The sequence below is a fragment of the Ursus americanus genome, unplaced genomic scaffold (assembly GCF_024610735.1).
Source record: "Ursus americanus isolate L20-20 unplaced genomic scaffold, mUrsAme1.1.p SCAF_65, whole genome shotgun sequence".
In the NCBI taxonomy this organism is placed as follows: domain Eukaryota; kingdom Metazoa; phylum Chordata; class Mammalia; order Carnivora; family Ursidae; genus Ursus; species Ursus americanus.
In genome coordinates this window covers 1,012,968-1,039,106 of record NW_028273647.1, presented here as the reverse complement: position 1 = coordinate 1,039,106, position 26,139 = coordinate 1,012,968, and the positions used below count along the sequence as shown (strand labels likewise).

The 26,139-nt window shown below is 46.5% G+C and overlaps 1 protein-coding gene and 1 long non-coding RNA gene across 2 annotated transcripts in view; both read left to right on the top strand.

Annotated features, from left to right (window-relative positions):
- The first annotated feature begins 3,193 nt into the window (after window positions 1–3,193).
- The window catches only part of LOC148106773 (ral-GDS-related protein-like), a 93,876-nt gene continuing 70,930 nt past the window's right edge, over window positions 3,194–26,139 (top strand). Inside the window, exons 1-2 of the mRNA XM_087860464.1 lie at window positions 3,194–3,309; window positions 18,626–18,723. Coding sequence (XP_087716590.1) covers window positions 3,308–3,309; window positions 18,626–18,723 — 100 coding nt within the window. The 5' untranslated portion in view covers window positions 3,194–3,307. The remainder of the gene's footprint in view (window positions 3,310–18,625; window positions 18,724–26,139) is intronic.
- On the top strand, window positions 3,800–14,031 carry LOC148106774 (uncharacterized). The gene is made up of 2 exons (XR_015723540.1): window positions 3,800–6,328; window positions 7,215–14,031. It is a non-coding gene; the product is annotated as an uncharacterized LOC148106774 (long non-coding RNA).

Here is a 26,139-nt window from a genome sequence, read left to right as displayed (position 1 = left end):
CACCTGCACCTCCATGTTCAAGAAGCATTATTTTCAATAGCCAGGACACGGAAAACATCAGTGCCCTTTAGTGCTGAGTAGGGAAAGAAGTGGTACCTAGAGAATAGCATAGGAATCAGCCAGAAGAAAAGGACATCCTGCTAAGTGTGCTAACAGTACCGGACTTTGAAAGCATGCTGCCAAGTGAAATAAGGGAGACAGGGCAAAGACTTTCTGTAGAGAAGCATAGAGAGAGAGAGAGAGATCGGTCCTGTCTAGAGAGAGAGAGAGCTATTTTTCCCTTCTCTGTGGAATCTGAGACAAAGAAGAGAAAAGGAGGAAGACTAACTCAGAAAAAGAGATCAGATTGAAGTAACCAGAAGCAGAGGGCGGAGGGGGTGCGGGAATTGAGTGAATGGTGAAAAGGACAAATTCCAGTTTCAGATCAATAAGGAATAGGTATTTACAGTACACCCCAGGACTGCAGTTCATTACTGTTCTATGGTGTATTTGAGAGGTGTGAAAAGAGCAAGTTCTGAGAGTTCTCATCACAAAGAAAAACCTCTCTTTCTTTTCTTTTCTTTTCTTTTCTTTTCTTTTCTTTTCTTTTCTTTTCTTTTCTCTTTTCTTTTCTTTTCTTTTTTCTTTTTTCTCTTCACTTTAACCACAGCCAGAGGGTCAAAGGTAACACACTGTACATATTCACGGGGAGAAAGGAGTACATAGGGAAACCTTCATTCAGTCGTTCAACAAACAGTGGATTTAGCATGAGGTAATCCCCGTTCTTGGCTGGGTTCTGCCCAGAACTCCTGTGTCCCACACACCTCTGGTGCTGATTTGCTGATGCCCTGAGTGAGGCACTTCCTTGCCTCGGTTTCCCCCTTACGGTGACCACGCTGGCTGCCGACACTGTTAACAAGGATGCTGCGGGAAGGAGGAGGTGCCAGCCTCGGAGTGTGGGTTCCCGGGGGAGGGGGTGCAGGCCTTTCCCCTGTAATTTATTTCCAGCTCAGGTGCTTGTGAACTCCTCCCAATCCTCCTGCTGAAGTGTGTGCAATGTCTGTGGGTTGTCACACGCATTAATTATCTGCTGAAGGTTATAAAGTACCCCTCGCTTTGGCAAGATCACCCTAAAGAAAAGGGCTTTATCAACATCGCCATTAAATGCAATCGCAGAGAGTGGAGAAGATGGAAAGGAAAATCGCTCAAGCCAAAGAATAAATGACATTTCAGAAAACGCAGAACAAGTAGATATGAAGATCAATTGGAACTTAAAGTGACGACATGTCCAATGACATAGTCGCGGATTCTGGGTTGCTTCGGGCAAGAAAGGGGGACGGTACACACGGAGCCAGACAAGAGGCCCTGAGGCAGGGAGCAAAAGGTTTGATCCTGGGCAGTGTCTTAACCCTTCTGTGCCTCCTTTTTCTCATTCATGAAATGGGACAATATTCACACTGAACCGGAAAGTGATAATAAGAGAATACAACTTCATACGCCTGGCATCTACCAGGTGCTCACAAATCACAGCTGTCATCACGGAGAGTCAACGGCGGAGGAAGCGAGAGGTGGGCACGGAATTTGCAGGTGCTCAGAACGCATTTCATTTCGTTGGACTAAAATGAAGCTTTGTTTTAAATGTCCCTGTCTCATTGTTTCCAGACTGTATGTCATCTCACCATGCAGCACATAGACCGTGCAATGCTGGTAAATATAACAGGCTCCCGCGGGGGGGGGGTGTGCTGATTTGTGGCATGTGCCAGTCTCCATGGGGTGCATATTCCCACCGTGGCTGATTTCAAGCTCCCAGCCTGCCCTCACTGAACACAGTCAGGTAGAGACGTCAGCGGCTCGTCATGTCATTTCCGTGGATTTCTGCTGTAAAGATACAACAGACGAGAGCATAGATGATGGCAGTATGTAGTAAAGCCATCAGGAAATGATGAGTTTGGGATATTCATTACCTTTGTTCTTTTAAAGATTTTATTTATTCATTTGAGAGAGAGAGAGAGCAGGGGGAGGGGCAGAGGGAGAGGGAGAAGCAGACTCCCCTCTGAGTAGGGAGACCAATGCATGGATCCATCCCAGGACCCTCCTGGCTTGTGGTGAGGATCAAAGTGACGCCATAAAGATGAAAGTAGCCCTGCCTCTGGTTTCATTTCCTATCGCAAGGTTTTCTTTTTCTTTTTTTTTTAAGAACACAAATCAGATATTACTTCCTGCTTGAAACCCTCCCCAGGCTGCCTGCGGCCTAAAGAACAAACGCCAGGCTCCTAAGGATGCCTGAAGAAGACCCTGGACGAGTGCATTTTTGCCCCTTCCACTTGGTGTCCTGGGTCTGCTCAGCTGCCCTAGGCCTGGTGACTCCCAGATCCCCGGGGTCCTCCTCTTCTTTCTGCAGCCCAGGGACCAGCACGCAGGCCCCACATCTGTCTACCTCCAGCCGCCTCCCACAGCCTCTTTCAGGCCGTCTTCCAGGATCCAATCTAAGTACAGCCCAGCATTAGCTGTGATGCCACGGAACACACCCCTGAGCCTCACTCTCCTGTGTGCAGAGGGGCCCGGGACACCTAACTCCTCGGGGTGGGCAGGAAGCCTGGCGAAGACACGCGCGAGGACTCGGGCCAGGCCCCGGCCCACTGCGGGGCGCGACCCTGCGGGTTCCGGCCCTGGGGCTGGGCTGCAGGGCGGCGGGCTAGGGAGGCCCTGCAAAGGGGCCGCGTCCGGGCTGTGCGGGACAGGGCAGCGGGTGGGAGGGCTTCCCCGAGGTCGGTCCAGCCCCGCCGGCCCAGAGTGCCGCCAGTGGGACCTCCGGGACTCCCGGCCTCCGCCGAAGCTTCCCCAGACCCGGCCACCACAGGCGCGCTCAGTCCATTGCCGTCCTGAATGCCCCGCGCGACTGTCCGGCGCGGTCTCGGGAGCGGAGCCCCGTGGCGTGCAGGGTATGCGCGGGCCGCCAGGCGCTTGCCGGGTCCTCCGGGGGGGTGGGGGGGTGGGGGGCCGGAAGCTCGGCGCGGGGACGCGGCCGGGCGCGCGCCGTGGCGGTGAAGCGCTCCTCAGTCGGTCGCCGCGCATGCGCGGCCGTCGCCTACGCAGCATATCCAGAGGGCGCGAGCCCCCGCCGCCGCCGCCGCCGCCGCCGCCGCCGCCGCCGCCGCCGCCGCCGCCGCCGCCGCCGCCGCCGCCGCCGCCGCCGCCGCCGCCGCCGCCGCCGCCGCCGCGACCGCTGTGCGCCCGCGGCGTGAGGCGTTGGAGGGATCGCCGCCCGTCGGTTCGCGGCGCCGCCTCGCAGTGGTCTGCCCTCGCCTCCCGGCGCCCCGCGCGGTACATGTGAGTGTGGGGAGGGGGCGGGGGCCGGGAAGCGGGCGGGTGGGCCGGCTCCTGGTGCTGGGGGTTGGCAGGGCCGCGGCCCGTGGGCGGAGGGCCGAACGGGGCTAACCAGCCGGTCCGCGGGGCGGATGAGGCGGAGACGGACCCCTCCCGCGCGCCGCTTGGGAGGCCGAGGATGTGGGGAGGCCGGAGAAGTGGGGAGGACGAGGGCGGGGCCCGGGGAGGACGGCACTCTGGGGAGGATCGGGGCGCGGGCAGGTCGGGAGATGTGGGAAGGACTGGGGGTTTCCGGGAGACGGGGATGTGGGGAGGCCGCCGGGGGGGACAGGAGAGGCCAGGGAAGGGGGACGAGGGGGCGGGTTCTGGGAGAAAGGCTGTGGGTGGAGGACGGACTTGTGGGGAGGTCGGCGGGCTCCGGCAGGCCAGGGGACGAGGGGAGGCCGGGGGCTCGGGTAAACGGGGAGGTTTGGGGGACATGAGAAGGCCAGGGGGTGTTCGTGAAAGATGGGGAGGTTGGTGGATTCGGGGGTCTAGGAGAGACAGAGGGGCTCGAGGCCGGAGCGCACAGGGAGGCCGGGGGCTTGGGGAGGCCAGCCGGCCTCCTTGGGAGCTGGCCAATTGCCTCAAAGACAAAAGCGGGGAGAGAGGAAGGAGGAGGAAGAGGGAAATCCTTGGGGACCTGGAGGGGGGAGAAGAGCCCTGACCCGATATGGGGACTCACTGGCCCTGCGGCAGGGAAGGGCGAGCCTCGAACCCGGATCCGGGCCAGCTCCTTCCCCGCAGCTGGCGCTCAACTTGCTGTGGCCCTGTGGTTTTTGGGGCGAAAGCCCTGGAGACCTCGTTGATTCATTGTGCCTCCAAGTTTACCTCTTCCCAACCCAGCCCCCAGCTCTGCTTCTGGCTTAGGTGGAAGAAGGACTTGTTTCTTTTTCTCTCCTTTCCTTTCTTTTCTCAGGAGGAGGAGGAGGGGTGTGTGTGTGTGTGTGTGTGTGTGTGTGTTACTTGGTTTTATTTAATTGCAGGATTTAGCTTAATGCAGTAAGGGTAAAAAAATTGTTTTTTAGTCATTTCAACAGTGTCTCATTCTTGCATAGTTAGCCTGCAGCTGGGTTTTTCGCAGTGAGACTAAGATAGTAATGTAGTAATTGTGGGAACTGGTTGAAATACGTTCAAGCTGAAGGCGGTGTAAGGATTTGGGGATCTATACTTAAGACGACCAACGCTGGGATTCTTAGATAGAATGTCAACATTTTCGTGGTTGGAAAAATAGGCCATTACTATTTGAAATGAAATACCAGAGCCTCACTCTTAATATTTTATTTGTAAAACTCATAATGGAAGCAGTCTTCTCTTGGAAATGTGTGAACTCTGGTCAGTTGTCTCATCTCTGAAAACCTGAAAGGTGGATGAAGTGATGGAAAGATACATTGCAAATTAGCATTCACCTTATTTTTGTTGAGATCCAATGTAGGTAATTTTTTCATGCCATTGTGCTTTGGAGATAATTTTTAACATCCTGCAATATTTAAACACATGAAACTTCTGAAGAAAGTTTGCGTTCCGGTGTCTTTATGAGTACGTTGTTTTCTCTTTGTGGCTGTCCTTGGAGGTGAAACACTGAATGAGCCTACCCCTCGTGTCTTGAATACGTTTGTGTGCTAAATGTTGTCGAAGCAGCAAGATCCCATGTTATACATTCTTTAAGTAATATCTTTCCGGTGATTATCATATACTCCGATTTAATAATGAAAACTGGGGAAAGATGGTTTAAAACCCATTGCTGTCTTTTAAAGGATCCCACAATCAACCTAAGACTTGAGTATATACACTGAATAAAAGGACCTACGCATTGTTCAGAGGTGATGATGCATCAAGAAGCAAGTCCTTGGATAAATAAAGACATTGAATCCAAAACTTAGTGTTTAAGGTTTGGGGCCAAGAGTCCTGGGGCAGAGCCCTACAGGAGAGAGGACTTCAGCCTCTTTTCAGGCCGGCGGTCCGCTGAAGGTGAGTCGTGATTAGGAGTGAAGCTCCATGAGTGCGATGGGGTGGAAGTGTCCGGTGAAACCAGAAGTTAGGAGCCGCAGTGAGGATCATTAGAACATTTCTCACTAACATCGTTTCTCTAGCACTCCATGCCCATTGTTGGAAATTAGAGAACTTGACATCCCAATTCTTAAAATTGGGTTCTTCAGCAAGTCACATAACTTTTCTCGCTGGGAAGTTTGAGAAATTGTCTAAATAACAATTGTATTGTTGAAGCTATCCCCTTAAAAAAATGCTGATTAGTTCCCGCAGGAAAAATTATAGTGTCTTCTGTGTACTGTGTATGTTCTATCGTGTAGTAAAGAGTCATTTTGAACATGACTCTTCTTTTTTGGATGTTAGGTTTGAGTTGCTACTTCTCTATCTCTAAAGATTTTATGGAAACCTTTTTTCCTGTATTTTTAAGTGTCTTAATTTTGAGAAAATACTTGTCTCAAGGGTAACACAGGAAAGATGAGAGTCAAAGTCTTAATATGTAAGTCTTTAACTTTTGAAAGTAAACATTTTCAGTTTAGACAGTTTTCAGCTAAAATCTTGTTTTAAATTTCAATATAATTAAAAGTTCTATCATTTGTGAAATGAGGGGGTTTTTTTGGCTTGTAAACCAGTAAAGTTTAGTTTCTGTAGTAGTTTATTTTGTCTTAAAGCTTGAGCTTAAGAACTTATTTCATTACTGTATGTCCTTACTAAAATCCCTTAAATAATTAGCAAAATATTGCTGTGGGGGTCTTTGGGAATTTTTACTGATGCCTATAGAAATTATTTAAAATGCAAATTCTGAAAACTTGGGCAAAGTAAATGACCTTATTTGAGTGAATAGTAGTAAATTCCAGGAAGTTTGTGAGTGCAGTAAGCATTCAAATCTGAAGTCGCATCTCTGTCCTTAGAAGGATCCTCGGTGGAAGAGGATGAGAGCGGTTCCAGCTCCTGTTTGGGTGTACCTGTGTTTCAGTGCCTCAGCCAGCTGCCTTAAGTAGTTGTTTTTTTATGTCTCTTCTGAAAACCATGTTTCGTAGTGGATTATTTGAACCGTTGATGGCTTTTTCTCTCTGCTAATATTTGTGCAAGGTTTTTTTTTTTTTTCTCTTCCATTTCATGACTACCAAAAGGCAACCTAGTGTAGGAGAAATGAAATTGCTGTCTACCACTTTGTGGCATTAATTTCTAGGAATGGTGCCAAATCTTACCATTCAGAACTACATAAATGTGTTTCTGATTATAAAGTACCAGAAGAACCCCCTCTCTTCCTGTCTTAACAGTTGTATTGTTTTTTTTTGCTAGGCTCTATCATGGAAATAAAATTCGGATAGGCATATGTAATTCAACTTTCAGGATAGGTGAGATTTTTAGCAAATGCCGTTAATTATGGTCTTATTTGCATAAATACTAATGAAATGGTTTTTAGAGGAAAGTATGAAATAGATGTTTTTGGCTGGGTGGCACTATTGCCACTTTTTAGCAGTTGAAAGCCTCCGAGAAGGGAACAAGTAGCATCATCACAGAGTTTACTTATTTGTCAGGACATGAAGGTCTTTCCTTGCAAGCTTTGTATTGAATGAAACAAATTCTGCCTAGATCTTATTGATATACATTGGCATTTACTGTAAACTCATTTTTCAGAACAAGAAAAATGACCAAAGTCATACATGTGAATGTTATCCACTGATAGGGGAGGAGATGTAATGTTACTGCTACGTGTGGGGTATTGTGTGTTGTTGGTAGGTGTCACTACCTTTTTACCGATGAATTAAATCTGGGAGATGACACGTGCCAGACCTGAAGTGATTGCTTTCATGCTTTTTCTGCTTTATTCCTCCTGAGAAGCATTGATTGTGGTATTGCTATCCTCATTTTTGCAGAGGAGACACTGGAAGTTTGGAGTTCGAGGAGCTTGCCGTGGGCTTCTTGGCCCACAAGGGGTAGGTCCTTGTTGGCTGGGCCTGCTGAACTCTCTGTGCAGCTTCTAGGACCAGACAGGACTAGAGCAGCAGTAGTCTCACAGATCTGAACCCAGCCTTCCGAAGGGGGAGTGAGTAGCATGCAGGTGTAAGTACCGTGTCTGGGAGAGTTGAAATAATTATATTTTCTGTTTGAATCTGACGCTTTCATATCATGAAGCTGTGATCTGGCCAACATGGTGTAGGTAAACATTTTAATGAACATACCAAAATTGTTTAATTATTTTAAGTTAATTTAAAATCAGTTAAATACAAATATATAATGCATAGTGCAGTGATTGATGCTTCTTATTTGTTCAAGGTTGTGCTTTACACTACCTCTACATTGTTACAGAGTTTTTTCATTGGTGACTTTTTTTGGGGGGGGGTGTCAGTGTTTATGAATATAGTTTTGTGGGAAGCAAGGTGTAATGTGAGGGAAAAGTAAATTGTAAATTTCTCATGCAGGTTTCATCCCCTTGTAGTAAATCCTAGAATTTATAATCTCTAACACATTGCTGCTCTATAAATGTTTCTGAAGTGAATGTGCTCATTCTCGCCGATTTAGAATTTTCCATAGTGCTTTTAAGACTTGACGTACTCTGTCCTCCTTTATTTAGGGCCAGTGGACCAAAACCAAGGCTCAGAAGAACCTAAAAAGTTTTATCTATGGGCTGTCTGTGCCTAGGATCTCCTTTCTGCCTCCATTTTCTATCTTAAAAGTCCTGCCATCTGGTGCTTTGGATTGTGCTGTGAATGGTAGGTGTTTGTTGGGTCTACTTGTGACCAAAGCACCATGTGTTTGTCTTTGATGGACTGAAGAAAGAGCTGAAGTGGTTTTATACATTCCATATTTGTAGTGCATTGTGTGTCTTTTTATAGAATTTAAGCAACACGAGGGCAGAAACTTTGTTTTACACACTATGGCATCCCCAGTGTCTGACACAATATTTATTGAATGAAAGAACCCAGGCTCATTCGTTGTTGGAGAACTGTTCCTGCGTCAGTCAGCAGTCCACTGTTTTTTGTTTGCCTTGGTAAAGAACCTTACTTACAAACCAGGTAGGACTTGATACCAGGGAGAACTTGGATTGTCTGTTTCTATCTTTGTCTGCTTTATTTTAGATTACAAATATCATGAAACTTGAGCTGCGGGAAAAAGGCATTTCTCTGTCCCTTTATAGTTTTCAAATGTTTTTTTCTAGAAATTAATTTTGTAGGAATTGGTCATGTGTTCGTTAGGACTCATTCTATATTCTGAAGACCTAGGAAGTTGGGATTTATAAAAGATCCTTGATGACTGGTCTAGAAGCTCTAATGTATCTTCTACTAATCAGTTGGATTCATCATGTACTTTACAAGGGTTTTACATTATGCCCTGAAACCATTTTTAAAAATGCATCTTCCCAGGGGCGCCTGGGTGGCTCAGTTGTGAAGCATCTGCCTTCGGCTCAGGGCATGATCCCAAGGTCCTGGGATCGAGCCCCACATCGGGCTCCCTGCTCCGCTGGCAGCCTGCTTCTTCCTCTCCCACTTCCCCTGCTTGTGTTACCTCTCTCGCTGGCTGTCTCTCTCTGTCAAATAAATAAATAAAATCTTAAAAAAAAAAAATCCATCTTCCTAACACTGTAATGCCAGTTCCATGACACACCGGCCTTCCGATGATCTGCTTAGAGAGTCTTTTACGTTGTTGTTCAGAGTAAACGTTTTGAGCAACAGGTCACTTACCTTCACTCAGGCAAGAAAAGTTAGTATTTGCGTAGAAAAAAGAGTTTGTTCTTCCTCAGCAAGTTCCCCTTGGTCTTGCTTATTGCGAAGGGAAACACGTGCGTGCGCACACCACAGTAAACCAGTAAACTGGTTGTTTGCAGTGGTTCTCAAAGTACAACTGCATCACCATCACTTGGCCGGGTTAGAAATGCCTGTGCTCGTGCCCCACCTCTGACCTCCTGAATCAGACTCGGGGGGTGGGGCCCGCAGTCTGTTTGAACATGCTGTCCAGGAGCTTTTGTTGCATGCTAATGTCTGTCAACCACTACTTGAGAGTGTTTTAAGAGAAATGCAAGTCGTAGCAGGCAAAAAATCAGTCGTAAATGGCAGAGGCATGTGTTTGGCTTCTGACCACTTAGATTTGCTAGTGAGATTGCCTTCACTTCAGGACTCTTTTTCAGTATGTTTTTCAGGTTTTCTAGAGTCTTGGGAAGACCTCACAACTAATTTTGTTTAGGGATTTTGAATGTTTTATGCTGAGGTCATTAAATTCTTTTGAATCTTGGTTTGGATTTTAAATAAATGATTTTGCATTGAAATAGCAATTTGTATGGCCCCTGGACTTGTGGTTTTTGGCAGATAGCAGGAAAGTGTGTATATGTGGGTGCTCAAGGCACGTGTTCCCTGGTGGTTTTGTTTTGGTGTTGAGAGATTGGCTTGCTTATACTAGAGTCAGGATGATTTCCAAGTCTTGGGGTGACTACTAAAACGGTATTGTGCGAATTGATTCTATGCCTAGCATTAAAGTCATATCTAAATTTAATATGTATTGTTTTGCCTTTGTCCTTTATTTTTTCCCTAAGATCAGAGCTAGATAAAAGTTAGTGTTCAAAGATGGAATTGGTGATATGCTTACTTTCGGCTATGTCTTATGCAGAGTTGGACGCACCTGAAGGCAAATAGAATATTGTGAGCTCAGGGACAGGGACTCTGTATTATCCTGTACGGATCTGTGGGTCCTTCACAGCTTCCTCCTCCTCCTATAGTGGGTTGGCCCTCAGTCATTGGTTTAATGATTGAAGAAGAGTCTGTGCTCCTGCTGAGGGGGCCTTGTGACCTTGAAGTACGTGGAAGTTGTTACTAAGGTAGAGAAGAGAATTAGGGACAGACGGGTGGACTTAGGTTACCATCATGTGGACGCGAAGTACAAAGGATGTTTCCACGTCCTCTTCTGGCCCCCATCAGACTGAGTCAGTGGTGCAGCCCTGTGATGGAGAAAATAAAAGGAATGAGCTGGTGGGAAAAAGTGATCTGAAACAGTTTCTTTCTCCTTACATTGGTCAAGTGAAGTTAAAGTTCTAGTTTATAGTCAGTTATAGACTGTGACCCCACTAAATGTACATCAGAGCGCCTGGCCTGGAGCACCTCTCAGTGAGGGAGTCTCCTGTTGCTCCCCGCTGTGCTGGGAGGCTCCAGCCGCCCCCCAGTCTTCTCTCTAATGACTGCTTCAGCCCTGCTCTGGTCTTGTGTCAGTCGCCCCGCCCCGCCCCTTCTGGTGGTTTCTGCTGTGTTGCTGCCTTGTGGTTTTAAATAGCCTTTTCCTGGTTACAGCGAGGTTGCACATTTTTATACATTTACTGGCCATTCGGATTCACTGTTTTTCGAAGTGCCCATATTTTTCTATTAGGTTATTTTTAAATTGATTTGTAGACTATATATATTCAGAACACACATTCTTTGTTGGTTATGTATTTTGCTGCTGTCTCTTCCCACTTTGTCATATGCAGTTTCACTGACTCAGTGGTTTTTTTGTGTTTTTTTTTTTTTTTTATGAATAGAAGTTCTTAAGTTTAATTAGTGCCATTTGTCAGTCTTTTCCTTTGTAAGCTTTTTGTGTCTTTCCCTGCCCTGAGGTCATGAACTAGTTCCTCATTTATTCTCTAAATGCTTTTATACTTTTGCTTTTAACCTTTAACTTTGTAATTCTCTCAGAATTGGTTTTGGTGCATAATCTGAAGAAGGAATCCAGCTTCATTAACCTGTGGACAGGCTAGTTGTCCGAACACCGTTCATTGAAAAGAGCATCTTTCCTCCAGCGCTCTGCAGTGCCCCTTTTCTTGGAAATGAAAGGTCCGTGTGTATGTGCATCTGTTTTGGACTTTCTTGAATTCCACTGGTACTGCCCAGTTTAAGTTGCTTCAATTATTTTAGTTTTATAACAGGTCTTATTGTGGAACTCTTCCCACTTGGTTCCTTTTTAAGCATACCTTGGCCCTCCTTGACCCTTTGCAGATCTGTATCTGTTTTAGAATCCCTTGCTGACTTGCAAGGAATTTCTGCCTGCTGTTGCTTGGGATGACGTCGAACGTGATCAGTGTGTGGAGAGTCGTTTCTTGGTTTGAGTTATTACAAATAAAGCCTTTGAATAATTTTGCTCAAGTCTTCATGTGACCATCGGCTTTTGTTTTTCCTGGAAATGGTTGGGTCTAGCACTGTAATGGCTGGATCCCGTGGTAGGCCTATGTTGGCTTTTTGAGAAAGTGTCAAACTCTGTCCTGGAATGGCTGAACCATTTCACATTCCTCCCAGCTTTGTGTGAGAGTTCCAGTCACGCTGGATCGTTGGGGCAACATTTGGTATGGTTAGTCTTTTAGCTTTTCAGCCATTCCGATAGGTGTGTAATGGTTTTTCTTTGTGGTTTTGCCACCTGTGTATCTTTTGGTGTTCAAATCTTTTGCCTATTAAATTTTTTGTCTTATTGGTGGGTTCTTTATATATTCTGGATACAAGTCTTTGTCAGATGTGTGCTGTGCTTTTCTCTCATGCTATGGTTTGTTTTTGCATTCTCTCTCTCTCTTTTAAAGATTTTATTTATTTATTCGAGGTAGGGAGAGAGAGCTGGATGGGGGGAGGGGCCGAGGGAGAGGGAGCAGCGGACTCCCCGCTGAGCAGGGAGCCTGCTGCCTGCTGGACTCAATCCCAGCGCCCTGAGATCATGACCTGAGCCCAAGGCAGACACTTAACTGACTGAGTCTCCCAGGTACCCCTGGACTGTGGTTTTTCAGTGTCGTAGTTAAGAAGTTGTTGCCTAATCCTAGGTCACAAAGGTTTTCTCCTTTATTTCCCTCCATCCCCCTCTAGAAAAGTTTCAGGTTTACATTTAGGTCTGTGATTCATTTTTATATATGGTGTAGAATATTATTTGTAGGATTCTTAACTTAGTTCTGATTATTTGTAGGAGTCTATTGAGGCATAGAATGAAGATATAGCTCCTTCTGAGAGCTTTTTTTTAAATTTATTTTCTTTTTTGCTTCAACCAGTTTAAAGCAGGTTTAAGGCTTGAGGTATTTTGGACCGCCCAGTGCTGTGATTTTACTGGAGAGGTGATTCACCTCTGGTTTCTTTTATCTTGAGCTCTGTAGTCTTTAGGGCCCTGCTTCTGGAGGTAGTGTTTTTGGTTAAACACCCTAAGGGACCCAGCTTTTGATTCTTACTCCTCTTTCCCTGCATGGTTGTAAAAATGAAAGTTGAAAATTTTCAGAATTGGCAAATGACTGCAGGGCAGAGGTGGTTTCTGTGCTTGTTCATCTCTTTGGGTTCCTGATTTCACTTTAATTTTGGCCTGTTCTTTCCTTATTGTCTTGTCAGTTTCTGGTTGATTTTAAGATTTTAAAGTATTCTGTCCATCTTTTTTAGTCTTTTTCAGGGGAATGATTGGGCCAGATAACACAGCCTGTAGTTAAGGATACAGGGAAAAGTGTGTTTTATTTCACTGCAGTGTTTGGAGTCTAGACTTGGATCTGTGTCTCCTGTAGTCGTTGCTAGCCATGTGTGGCTATTTAAATTAAAATTAAATAAAATGAAAAGTTCTGTTTGACAGTGACACTAGCCCCAGTTTGGGTGCTCAGTATGCAGGTGTGGCTAGTGGCTACCACCTCGGACAGTGCAGAGATGGGACATTTTCATCGTCATGGAGCGTTCTCTTACACAGTGCTGGCCGGACTCTTGACTTTTTCCGAAGTCCGCCTAGAGCAGGAACAGCTAGACAGAGGATTGAGCCTCTTTGACAGGCGTATCATGGAGCCTGTCTCTAAGGTGGTGTGGGTTCTCAGACCGGTATAGGTGGGATCATGGGAGGCTGTGGTGCACTGAGTAGAAAACCACTAAGTACTGATATTTAATTTACAAATACCTGCCTAGTGCTTCCTTAGGGTGTCTGTTTCTTTCTTTTTTCTTTAATTTACAAAAAGTAGCAGTAATTTAAAAATTATCAAAATTAAATAGCGAGTCAAAAATTAAATTTTACCCTTAGCTAAAGTCTCAGGTATTAGTAATCAAAGATGTCTAGGTATCGTAGTTTGTGTAGAGACGCAGGTCTTTTTAGTAGAAAGAGCATCTTAACTAGGAAACAGGAGGTTGAGGTACAAATACTGGTGCGTTGCCTTTAGTCACGTGACTTCTGATACTGTCTATATAAACTCTAGTATCTGTGATCTTTGAAGCTCTGCGTGCAGTTACTATGTGGGATGGTGTACACATGTAAAGTGCCAGGACAGTTGACCCCTGAACAGTGCGGGCCGCCGGACCCTTCCCCATAGTTGAGAATCGGCAGTTAGCACATATTTTGTATGTGTATCATATACTGTATTATAAAAAGGTAAGTTAGAGAAAAGAGGATGTTGAGAAAATTATGAGAAACTACATTTACTATGCGGCATGTATCAAAAAAAATCTGTGTATACGTGGACCCAGTTGTTGAGGCGTCAACAGTATTAAATACCTGTCTTGTGCCTGGTGTAGTGTCAGCCCCCGGGGGCACAGACAGGAGGGGAGTGAGGCAGTCAGCGTGCAGTGTGATGCCTACAGTGATAGTGCCAGAGCAGAGTGCTCTGAGGACCTGGAGGGCATGTCCCCGTCACGGTCACGCTCAGAGGTCAGCAAACTTTCTCTGTTAAAGGTCAGATAGTAAACATTTCAGGCTTTGTAGGCCACATAGGGCCTGTCACATAGCTGCCTTTTTTTTTTTTTTAAACAACCTTTAAAAGGGTAAAAACCTTGATTAGCCCAGAACCATACAGAAACTGGCTGTGGACCAGATGCCGTGACCTCTGCAGGTCTGGCTGTCTGCAGGGATCTGTAGAAAGAGAGTGGAAGGTGGGAAGCAGGCAGGGCCTCGTGGAGGACATGCCCGCTCTAAAGGTGCAGAGGCGGGAGAGGCTGGGGTCTGTGAGACTGGATGTTTTTACTAGTGTTTAGGAGTACAGAAAGGGTTGGGTCGAGAAGGAGGTAGGGTTGATACTATTGACAAGATCAGAGCAGCGTGTGGTTGATTCTGATGGGAGCAGATTCCTATGACAAGCGGGTGGTTAACTAGTACAAGGGTCGGTCAAGGAGGTGTTGCAGTCATGCGCTTCAGAAGGGAGAGGAGGGCTTTTAAAGAGCAAATGGTACTCACCTGCTGCAGGCACTGGGGCTTTTTGACCTTCACTTTGGTTTTATTTAATAGTGCTTTAAATATTTGTCTGGGATGGCGGTGCTGAGGCTGCGGAACTTAGGCTGTCGTTGTCCCCAGAATCTTGCTGTTTGGGTGGAGGAAGACACTGACAGGCCCGATTTAACATCCGCTCTAGTTTGTTGCACAGGAAGCTCCACCACCGCAGAGTCCTGCGTCTCTCTCGTCTATTGCCTTGTGTCCTGGGGCCTGGGGCCGTGCATGGCATTTGTCAGCCACTCCACAGATACTGGTGTCATGTGAAGGCGTGCTGAGGGGGACAGGAGAGAGGTGTCTCACCTGGGGGAAGGGCACGGCTCCCACCGCACATGCGTCCAGGTCATCCCGGGGAAGAAGGTCCAGGTGGAGGAGGTGTCGAGGAGGGCACAGGTTGTTCTGTACACCGAAAATGGCTTAATGTTGCTGCTTCGTAGGATTCACGGGAGATAGCATGACAGTCAGACTGCGCTTGATCATTCAGGGACCGACAGGTCATATCAAGGAGTTGGGATTTCCTCTTCTTCAAAAGGAGTAATTCTAAAGTACTAGAAACCAGGTGTCCTGATACCCAAGCCGGCACCCTTTTCATATTACACAATGCGTACAATGTCAACCAAGTGTCATCAGGTCTTGGGTTCCATATCCATTAGTGATAGCCGGACTATTAAAGTTCTGTAAGCCCCTGGTGAACTTTTCATCTTTTGGGGAGAGTGAGGATATAGGAGAAATATTTGTTTTCTCAGGTGTGAAAAAAAGTTGAAACTCTTTAAATTTAAAGGCAAGCAAGGTCCATATGTCTTTGAATTCTAGTTCTCCGGAAGGATAGCAGGTATGTGTAGTAGATACTCAGTACCCGAATAAATGCAAAAAAATACAAAAACCCTTTGCTTTTGTGTATACTCTTGTAGCAGGCGTTGTACTGGACTCTGCAGGGTGATAACTGGATGAGAAATGATCCTCTCCAAAAGGTCTTTGCAGCCGAGGGAGGGAGACAGAGAAGTCAGTCAGTGATGATGGTACGGTGGGTAAGTCCTGTGATAGAGGTGCGCCCAGAGCATTATGACGGGTACTTATCTTTCTTCAGTCCCCCACTTTTTTTTTTTTTTTTAAGATTTTATTTATTTATTCGACAGAGACAGAGACAGCCAGTGAGAGAGGGAACACAAGCAGGGGGAGTGGGAGAGGAAGAAGCAGGCTCCCAGCGGAGGAGCCTGATGTGGGGCTCGATCCCATAACACCGGGATCACGCCCTGAGCTGAAGGCAGACACTTAACCACTGTGCCACCCAGATGCCCCATCAGTCCCCCACATTCTTAACCCTTTTTATACCTATTGTAATTTACCCCCTACCCCAGACCTATTTTCCCCATACCTTCCGGTAGCCTCTTAGTAATTTTTCTTCATGGTCATACAGACTCATCTCTTCTTCACGTTTGATTTCTGGCAGACAGTTTCCTGGAGATCTCTGTTCTGTTCTTTTCCGAGCTGCTTGCTCCTTCGGTCTTTTATTGTGTTGTCCCTGGATGTTCCTTTGTTCTCATCGTTTGGCTTTTGTCCACAGTTGGATTTTATGTTTGTGGCAACTCTTGTCTTTGTCTTTCTTCACTGACTTCTTCCTTTTGGTGGCGTTAATTACTTTAAAAAGATAGTACAGTGTTTTTGGACAAGTTGAAGACAGCCTTCAGCATTCCCTCCTCTTGAGCAACACTGCTCCGGCTTGGACTTGTTTCTCTCTCTCCTGGTGCACAGCCACCATTCTGGAATCTCCCTTCATCGTCGTCCTGGGGATTCCCTTATCCCTTCTGATGGAAGCTCATGCCTTGCTCATTTTTTGTTGATGCTCGTGTTTTGGTGGAAGACTTTCTCCAGGGGCTTTCTGACATAGGATGCTTAGGAGGCAAACCTTTTGGGACCATGCATGATTGAAACTTGATTGATGGTTTCGCTGGGTATAGAGTTCTGTATTGGAATTCATTTTTGTTCATAAATTCAAAGATTGCTCCATTGCCTTCTTGTTTTCATGTTACTGTTTTAGAATTCAGAAGCTATTCTCATTTTTCCTTCGTATGTAACTTGTTTCCCCTCCCATCTTTAGAAGCTTGTAGGAGTTTTACAATTTGTCCAAGTCTTTTGAAATGTCGTGATGGTGTATCTTGTGTGGTCGGTTTTCATCCACTGTGCTGCATATTCAGCGGGTCCCTTCATTCTGGTAACTGGGAGTTTTCAGTTCTGGGAATACTCTTTGGCATTACTGTGCTGAGGTTTTCTCTCTTGCTTTTCCTTATTTTGTTTTTCTGGAAGTTTTATTATCCGGAACTTGGCTGTCCTGGGCAAAGGTTGTAATTATCTTAATACCTTTTTCTTCTTCTTCTTCCTTCCTTTGCTCCTCCTTTTCTGCCTTTTTTTTGGGGGGGGTTCTTTTTATTCTCTGTTCAGGGAGATGACTTCAGTTTGACTTAACTTTTCTTTAGTTTATTATTTCTGATTTCAGAAAGGTTCTTTAGATTTCCAAGAGCTCTTTTTCTATTTTTCTAGAAGGACATCCTGTTTTTCTTTATTGATTGCAGTGTTGTCTTACCTCTATATTATTGATAGTTTGTATAGTCTCTGTTTCTTTTAGGTTGTTTCCTTCCTTCTCCTGTCTGACGTGGTGGGGCCCTTTGACTTTTATATCAGGGTATTCTGGGTGGGCCATGTGTTGGGGGTCCCCAGGGTTAGTATCTTTAGATCTGTCTTTTGGAGCTGATCAGATTCCCCAGAAATATTCTCCAGTCTCTTTCCGGCACAATTCTGACTTCAGATTCTGGAAGCCAGCGGTGTGCGTGTGTGGTCTGTTGTAGGAGAGCTGGAGAATTCACTGTTCACTGTATGTACGGTCATTAAGTCCAGGTCTGTTCAGTGCAGCTGGGCAGGGTGACTTCAGTCCATAGACGCCTCTACTTTTCCGGGGAATGCCCCCTCCCATCTTCTTTCAGAGTGAGGGGGCGTCACGTTGTGCCTGGTGTTGAGGTTCTGGTTTCAGCTTCCATGGCCTTCCCCGGCTCCTCTGTATTTGGGGCTATGCCTTCTTTACCCCCGTTCTGTCTACACTGCTGCTGCCACTTCTGGTCTTCTAGGACACTGCTGTGCAAGTGGAAGTGGTTCCCGTGTGTTCCACTGCTGAATTGGGACCTGGCTTTCTTGGGCCTGCTGCGTCATTTACTCTACTTCAGTCTGTTATAGTTTCTGTCTCCTCCAGGTTTCTTCTTTTTACTTTTTTGTTTGGGTCTCAATCTTCCATGTTAGAAGATTTCCTCAGTACTTCAAAAATCTTGGCTTTTTTCTCCTTTCAGTTCTCCCTGTGCTGTTTCAAACATTTTTAAAAAAGATTTTATTTATTTACTTATTTGAGGGAGTGAGTGTATGCACAGGAGAGAGAGCAGAGAGCACAAACGGGGAGGGGCAGAGGGAGAGGGAGTAGCAGACTCCCTGTTGAGCAGGGAGCCTGACCTGGGGCTCCATCCCTGGACCCTGGGATCATGACCTGAGCTGAAGGCAGATGCTTAACAGACTGAGCCACCCAGGCGCCCCTGTTTAGAACATTTTTAAAAAATATCTCTTTAGTATAGTTTTGATGGAAGGCAGTGGAACAGATGTCTATACTCTGTCATTGTATCGTGCACTTATTAGCCAACCACACCCTGTTAATTTATGATTTTTGATATGTTTGAATAGTTTCCAGTTGCTTCACATGTATTTCTTTTCTTTTTTTTTTTTAAGATTTTATTTATTTATTTGACAGAGAGAGATACCAGTGAGAGAGGAGACACAGGCAGGGGGAGTGGGAGAGGAAGAAGCAGGCTCCCAGCGTAGGAGCCTGATGTGGGGCTCGATCCCAGGACTCTGGGATCACGCCCTGAGCCGAAGGCCCACGCTTAACGACTGAGCCACCCAGGCGCTCCTTCCTGTGTGTTTCTTAAGTAGAAATAGGTTTGAAGACAGGGTCGTGGTGCCCTCTTCTCACCCCTCATCCCAGGCGTTGCCCAGTAGGCTTGCGTGGGAGGTGATGGAACTGGCTGAGGGGTGAGTTCAGTAGAGCTTCAAGAAGTGAAAGGAAGGGGGTTTTAATGCGCATGTTGTCTCTCCTTGTCAGGTTCTCTGAGGACTATGGAAAGAGGAAAGAGAAACCGGGAGCATTTCCTTTAAACCCACGTTTGATTTCTTCACAGAGTTACCGTGGCCTTCAGAACTGTGAGTATAATTCTCTTGCTACATTTGTGTTTTGGTTTTTCCTTTTGTTTTGATTTTTCTTTCATCTGTCTTAAGGTTTCTTTGACATATACTAGAAACAAATAAAAGCTAGTTGATTTTGCAGAGTAGGTGAGGGAAGAAATATTAGTTGTTTAGTGCCTTTTATGTGTGGAGAGAGGCAGGCAGGATGACAGTCCTGTCCCTGATAGTTGTGACAGTAGCAGCATGTGCCCTAGAAGAGTGGCCCAACAGGGTCAGCACTGGGCCATCCAGCTCCTCAGTGAGTCTCTGGCAGTAATCCCCTGAATGAGGCTACCCTTTGTCCCTGGTTCACATTTGCATAACTGAAACAGAGGTTAAAGGTTACTAAGTTAGTAAAAAGCAAAGCTGGGATTCAGACTCAGTCTGGCTTTGGAGCCTGTGCTTTTTACTTGTGTTTTATTCTTATGGGCTGTGGATTCAGATGTTGGCTTGGCTGCTTACTTACTAACTTCACTAACTACCGAAACCTAGCTTTCTCTCCATGCGAACTCTTCACTGACTACTTTTTTTTTTTTTTTTTAAGATCTTATTTATTTATTTGACAGAGATAGAGACAGCCGGGAGAGAGGGAACACAAGCAGGGGGACTGGGAGAGGAAGAAGCAGGCTCATAGCGGAGGAGCCTGACTTGGGGCTCGATCCCATAACGCCGGGATCACGCCTTGAGCCGAAGGCAGACGCTTAACTGCTGTGCCACCCAGGCGCCCCTCTTCACTGACTACTTAAACCTAGCTCTTTCCTCTGACAAAGGGTGCTGGTGATGTGACCGCTCTCCCAGGGTTGTGGTGAAGATGCCATAAGAAATGTGAAATGTGCTGAGCATTCACAAATGTTAGCAATTGCTATTCGGTGGCAGTTCCCCCACTTTAATGAGAGGAAAACTAAGCCCCAGAGATTGGGTTATTTGTGATTTGTTCATTTGTAACCTTGGCACTTGTGCTGCACTCCACAGTTGGGAGGTTATAGAATTGAGATTCTATTCCAGTTTGTCTTATTTCCAAAGACTGCTCTTTCTGGTAGGCCTAGTGGTAAATCGAGGACAGATCGTTGATAGAAGATTCATCAATCTGTCTTGTGGTATTAGCATTGGTAAGATTTTAGCAATACATTGCTTTGGTGTAAAAGCCCCATAAACTTAGACTTCATGGATTCAGAATTCAGAATCATTATAATTACGTTGAATTTGACTTTGGCAAGTGTGTTTGTCTTAGATGTCCAAGGGGCAGGACCCTGGATTGTTTTTCCATTTCCTTCTGGGTTTCAGTTCACTTTCCTCCTTTGTTCTCCTTTCTCCCCCAAACCCACTTTTGTTTCTGCCAGGATTAGGTATTAGGGAAGGGAAGGAAAATTGTGTCACGAAGTTTCAGTTTCCAAGTAAGGCCTGGAAGTCTTGCTCCTTTTCTCTGATTCCTTCTACCCTTTCTTGGCTACGAGAGGCACCTGTTCTGTGTGCTGTGCCAGGTGTGACTCTGCTGTCTTTTGGAGAAGGCCATGCCCAGCTGTTTACATCCCTTGTCTCCTCCCCACCCTCCCTGCACATTTCGATGTTTCTTCCTGTACCAGTGGGCTATATTTATTGGGTACAAGTCTGTTTCTGCATCTTTAAGGGCAAAGATTTTGTTATTTTGTTTCTGCATGTTTTCTGCTTGACCCATGGGTAGTTTTCACTAAATGCTGGATGAAGTAGTGTTTAATGCTTGCCACAAAATAAGTTCTCTTTTCTTAGTGGATCCAAACAAGAGGGAGAATATCAAGTATAACTTTTCATCAGCATTAGCTATTAAAAATCGTTCGTCATGGTAGAGCCCAAGACAGTTTCATATTTAGCAGAAATTACACAAAATTTTTCTTCTTAATGTGATGTGCAGCGGAACAAAGGCCTGACAGTGAACTGAGAGCCCGTTCTTGGCTCACTGGAACTTTGAGCACCGGGATATAATCTGCTGCTTCTAGTTTGGCCCTCCCCTCCCCTCCCCTCCCCCCCGTTTGAAAATATGTAAACCCAGGAAAAATACCTTATAACCAGTGTTTCTATAATTGTTTCCCCCAATTCTGGACAACTGGTGAGGCCACACGAGTAAGCCTGGCTTTGTACAGCATCGACTTAATGGTGTTCCTCTGAGATCCGGGTCCCTTGATGTACCTGAGTGCCCTGGTCCACTTGAGCCCCTGCAGGATGGATCAGGTTCTTGGTTCTTGATTTGTTTTGGGGTGTTGCATTCTTAAGGCAGAACTTGGGATGGAGGTGTTTTACAATCAGAATTCTAGGAAAGCAAAGCAAAGTTTTGGAGGAGTTGAATTGCTGAAATATGTATGGAGATTATTTTCAGGGTTAATGGGGTGTGGGGAGGCAGTAGACAGAAAGGAAGGTTGCCCGGAGACCCATCTGAAACCCCCCATTTGGTGAATAAAGATAGCTTATTTAGCGTCAGGGCAGCTGAGAACAATTGACATAGATTGAACTGTGAGGTTCTGGGGCTGTTTGTCCAAACAAAGAGTCGCTAGGGTAAGGCGGTGCTGGCTGTCGGCTCCAGAGGGCAGCTGTCCCTCCCTCAGTGTTGAGCCCTGAGATTCGGCTGAGGTTTGAAAGGCTAGTGTGTTGGGAATAGACACTGGTGGTGGGGGTTGGAGGGTGGGGGAGAGTAGAGGACAACCAGGAGATTGTCGGCACGCTGTTCAGGGAACCAGGTGAGCGGCAGCGGAGGCTGGGATTGGAGCAGGAAAACTGGAGGTGGTGAGAAGCAGTTGGGCCTTGGATGTATTTCAAAGGTAGAAGCAGTAGGATTTGCTGACAGATTGGATAAGGGGTGTGAGGGCAAAGGGAGGAGTTGAGTTGACTAGAAGGCTCTTGGCCTGGGCAACTAGATGGGGGGAAGGCTGTGGGTGGAACTTAGTTTAGAGGGGCAGATGGGGAGCTCACTGTAGGCATTTTAAGTTTGTGATTCTGTTCGGGATCCAAGTAGAGATGTCATGTAGGCAGTTGTAAATAGGCATTTGGAGCTTGGAAGAGAAGTCTGAGCTGGAAGTGGCCATGAAAACGCAGTGACACTCTGTGGTCACCGAGGGAGTGAGCACAGAGAAGACAAGCAAGCCTGAGCCTCGGGTCACTCTGCCATCGAGTGCTCAAGGACGAACATGAGCAGTGTTTGGCACAGAGCAGGTGTGAAGAAGACCACAAGCACTGGCACCATGGGAAGAAGGGAAGAAGTGTCCAGGAGGAGGATGTGATCAACTCTCTGAAGTGTCAGGAAAGGTCATGATGAGGACTGAGGTTTGGCCTTCGGGTTTGGCGACTTGGAGGACACTCTGGCAAGTGCTCGGCGCAGTGTGGGGGCGTGGTCAGAATGAAAGCCCGCCTGGACGGTGGTGTGAAGGGGGAGAGGGTAGTGAGACAGATTGCATCTGGGTGACTTAGGTCCAGGGTGTACGGTCATCCTCACACTTACTCACCATCTGGGTGCTGAGCAACGCAGCCGGGTCCCTGAGGTCCGTGGTGGTGTCTTCATGTCACGGGCGGGGAAAGGTCAGGTTCAGAGCTTACAGTAGCTTTCTCAAGAGTACGGAGCCGGCAGGCTGACGCCAGGTCTCAGGCCATGCACGCTGTCCTCAGCTGCCCTGTGTCCTGAGGGTGGAGAGACACTGTTGAAGGGGGAAAGGGGTAGCGTGGTTGAAAAGTTGTAGGAAAACACTTATGTCCTGCTGGAAGTGCTTCTGTTTAGGATTCTTTCTTTTTCTTACTTAGAAATTTCACTTCTATCAGAGGGTGGTACGTGCATGTGTTCAAAAGTAAAACAGTGTTGAATGGTTCATGCAGAACCCAGCGGGCTCCTGTCCTGCCTCCACCATCCGCCTCCCAGAGCTGCCTGGAATCCTGCTTATCTGTTTCTTGTAGCATTTCTGTCCACGGTTCCCAGCAATATCTATGTAGAGGCAGGGCCATCGATGCGTCACTTTTAGAAAAAGTTACATTTTGAACTCCCATCTTCCCCCACATAGTTGTAGCACAATTTTTGTTTAGAGCCATAATTTGGCGAACTGTTTTGACTTTGTTAATGTTGCTCACTATTGAGCTGGTGAATGTAGCATGATTATATTCCCTTTTAGTTCCACTTTTTGTTTTCCTGTTTTCTTGAGCTTAACAGTTGCCACTTTTTTTTTTTTTTTCTGTTTGCTTGATATTCTTAAGAGTTCTCACTCTCCCTGACAGTAAGGCCTCTTAATAAAATTTGCCATCTGCTCATGTGTATTCCTTCTGTCTTCACCCCCAGGGACATCTGTTTTCTTGCGTGCTGGACAGGTTACTCTCCCATGGTAGCAGGGTTGAGGTGCGTAGGGCAGATCCTGCAGGAGCAGGCGAGACCGGGTAGAGAATCCTGATGGGGAAGACAGTGATGGGGAGCTCAGAGGGAGGGGGACGGTGTCCTCCTGAGGGAGCAGGTCCGGGCATGGTGAGTGGGGCTCGCGGTAGTTGGGGAAAGGCATTCCAGGTGGAGAAGGTGAGAAAAAGCAGAGCGGGACGAGATCGGTTACTTTTTGTTAACCTACAAAGCCTGTATTGTGGCGCCTCGCTAGGTGGTACATGTTAACTTAGTTACTGACTCTTCCTTTAAGACCTTTAAATAGATTTCCATGGAAAATGTGACATTCAGATCGTTAAACATCTGTCATAAATTTTTTATTTTTTGAAAGATTTTATTTTTTAAGTAATCTGTACAGCCAGTGTGGGGCTCAAACTTACAACCCCGAGGTCAGGAGTCGTACACTCTACTGACTGAGCCAGCCAGGGGCCCCCGTCATAAATTTTAATATTTTCTTAAAACCTGCGCATAGGATATATCAAGACACTTAAATCCAAGAGATCATCTTAAACTGTTGATTCCATGTATTCATGGAAAAATCTTTATGGACTATCCCGTCACTGAGGCGGCCCAGCCAGTCATCGTGCAGGAGTGACCAGTGCAGCCCCCCGCTGCGGTCGTCAGGCGGGAGCAGGATGAGCGACCACAGGACGTTTCAGAGGCTGCTCTGTGTCTAGCTGGATGCGCAGGATGGTGTGCAGGGAGGCCGCGGTGTCGCAGAGGCGGGCAAGCGCAGCCCTGTCTCCGTGGCTCAGTTAGGGAGGCCCGTCGCGAACTCGGGAACGAGTTGGTGCAGAACCAAGAGTGAGTGGATTGGCTTCTTTTGAAAAGAAGCATCGCGCAGTTTGAAATGCTGAGGCAGGATTATAGGAAATAAAGTCCGTAAGTGCCTTTCAGGACTGCCAACTCCAGGGCACCTTTTACGTAAATGTGCTGCACCTTTTATGTGGGTGCCTGGCTATTCTCATGGACGGTCAGGAGACTGTGTTTAGTTCAGTGGGTCCGCCGTGTCCAAATGTTACCTGCTTCCTGAAGCTTCTGCTTTATGCTCCAGGCTTTGCGCAGGACACCCTTTATCTTGCCAATAGTAGTTACGTTTGTGATTCAGGAATTCTACGTGAGGGAAGTCGTCAGAATTGTGATACCTGCCGTTTATGTGTGTCATTCATCGTGTGTTTTGAGTTGTGTGTAGTGTTTATAATAACAAGGTAGTGATTACTGCCCCCACGCTGCAGAGGAGAGCCCGGAGCTAGATACCAGTCAGCCCGAGGCTCCACGTGGTGGTGGCAGGCTCTCCTGTTCCTTGACATGAAAGCTTAGCCCTTGCTCTGAAGTGCACGTGGTGCTCCTGTGTGCGGGCTCTGCCTGTGATAGAGAGGGGGAGGGCTGCCGCCCACTGAGCGGTCTGCAGACCCTCAGTATTGTCACGTGCCAGCCGTGCTTCCGCCACGTCGGGATGCGTTGTCACTAGTGTTGCCAACCATTGCACGTGGTTCCCCGTCATTGGTGTTTCTGCTCATACTGAAGAAAGATTATGGATTCATCCCATACTTGTAAAAATGGGAAAATACGTCTGTTTCTGACCCTAGTAGTAGGCAGGCAGCTTTTCCTGTGATTCTTACACTCTGACTAAGGGGGAGAGAGGATGTTTCTTTCTTTCTACCTGCTTTGGCATATCGTTGCTATCTGCCAGGGGGGGGGGGCAAGTGGGGCGTTGGGAGTGGCGATGGCAAGGAAACATGTTAGATTTGTGTCTCCTGCTCATGAATTCTAAGTGCTTTAACAAAATAGACAAACTTTCCATCATTTCTTCTTTGATAAACTGTCTATTAAAAGGATAGGTGTCTCAGCAAAAAATTCAACTGGAAAAATGGTGAGAAGCTTTGAGTAGATACTTCATCCATTTCCTGTAGATAACAACATGCACACAAAAAGACTCTCCCCATCATCCCTCATTAGGGAAGTGCCCGTGACAGCCGCAGTGGGTAGCGCTGCAGTCCTGTGAGAATGCCTCCCATTCCCACAAAACAAGGCAGCAGAAGGGGACAGTGCCCAGGTGCAGGGCTGTGGGACAGCTAGAACTACAACGTGCTTTGCTGGTGGGGATGCAAAGGGTTATAACCACTTTGAAAAAGTAGTGTGGCAGTTTCTTATAAACTTGAATATATGCTTCTCATACGATCCAGCAGTCCTACATGAAGGCCTTTACCCAAGAGACATGCAAATTTATCTCTACACAAAGGCCTGCATATGATTGCTTATAGCAGCTTTATTCCTATTTACCGAAGATGGAGAACAACTCGGAGGTCCGTCAGGTGGGAAATGCGTGAACAGGTTGCGGTGCACCTGTGCGGTGGGGCAGTCCTTGTACAGCAACACAGAGGTACTGACTGCTGACATCCTCAGCAAAACAGGAGTGCGTCCAGAGCGTTCTGTTACGGGCAAACACAGAGCTCTGTACAACTGTGGTTCCCCCCTGATAACATTCGGATAAAGGCAAAACTATGGGAACAGATTGGATCAGTGGTTGCCGGGGGCTGAGGCTAGGGGAGGAGAGGACTGAGTACAGGAGGGCGTGAGGGTGCTTCGTGGGTGATGGAAGTAGGCCATGTCTGCCCTGTGATGGTGGTCATACACTGCCTGTGTCAGTCAGAACCCAGCGAACAGTGTTTTACTGTATGTAAATTTTACCTCAATAAGCCAAACCCAAAAAAAGGTGGATGACTTATGTATATACACACGTAGGTATTACACACACACACAGGCACACACATTTATACCCACGCTTGAGCTCCCTTTTTCTTTCCAGTGGATTAAATTTAATTTTTCTGGATTAGGTATCCTGAAAGTTTAAATGAAATAGATTGTAGCACAGACACTTTGTGAAAACAGAGGATCTTGGAGTCTTTGGTTGATTTTTACATTCTTATTCACGACCTGAAGGCTTTATAATGTGGTTTGTTTTTGTATAACATGGTTATGTAGTATGGATGTCACGTAATTAGCATAAATAAAAG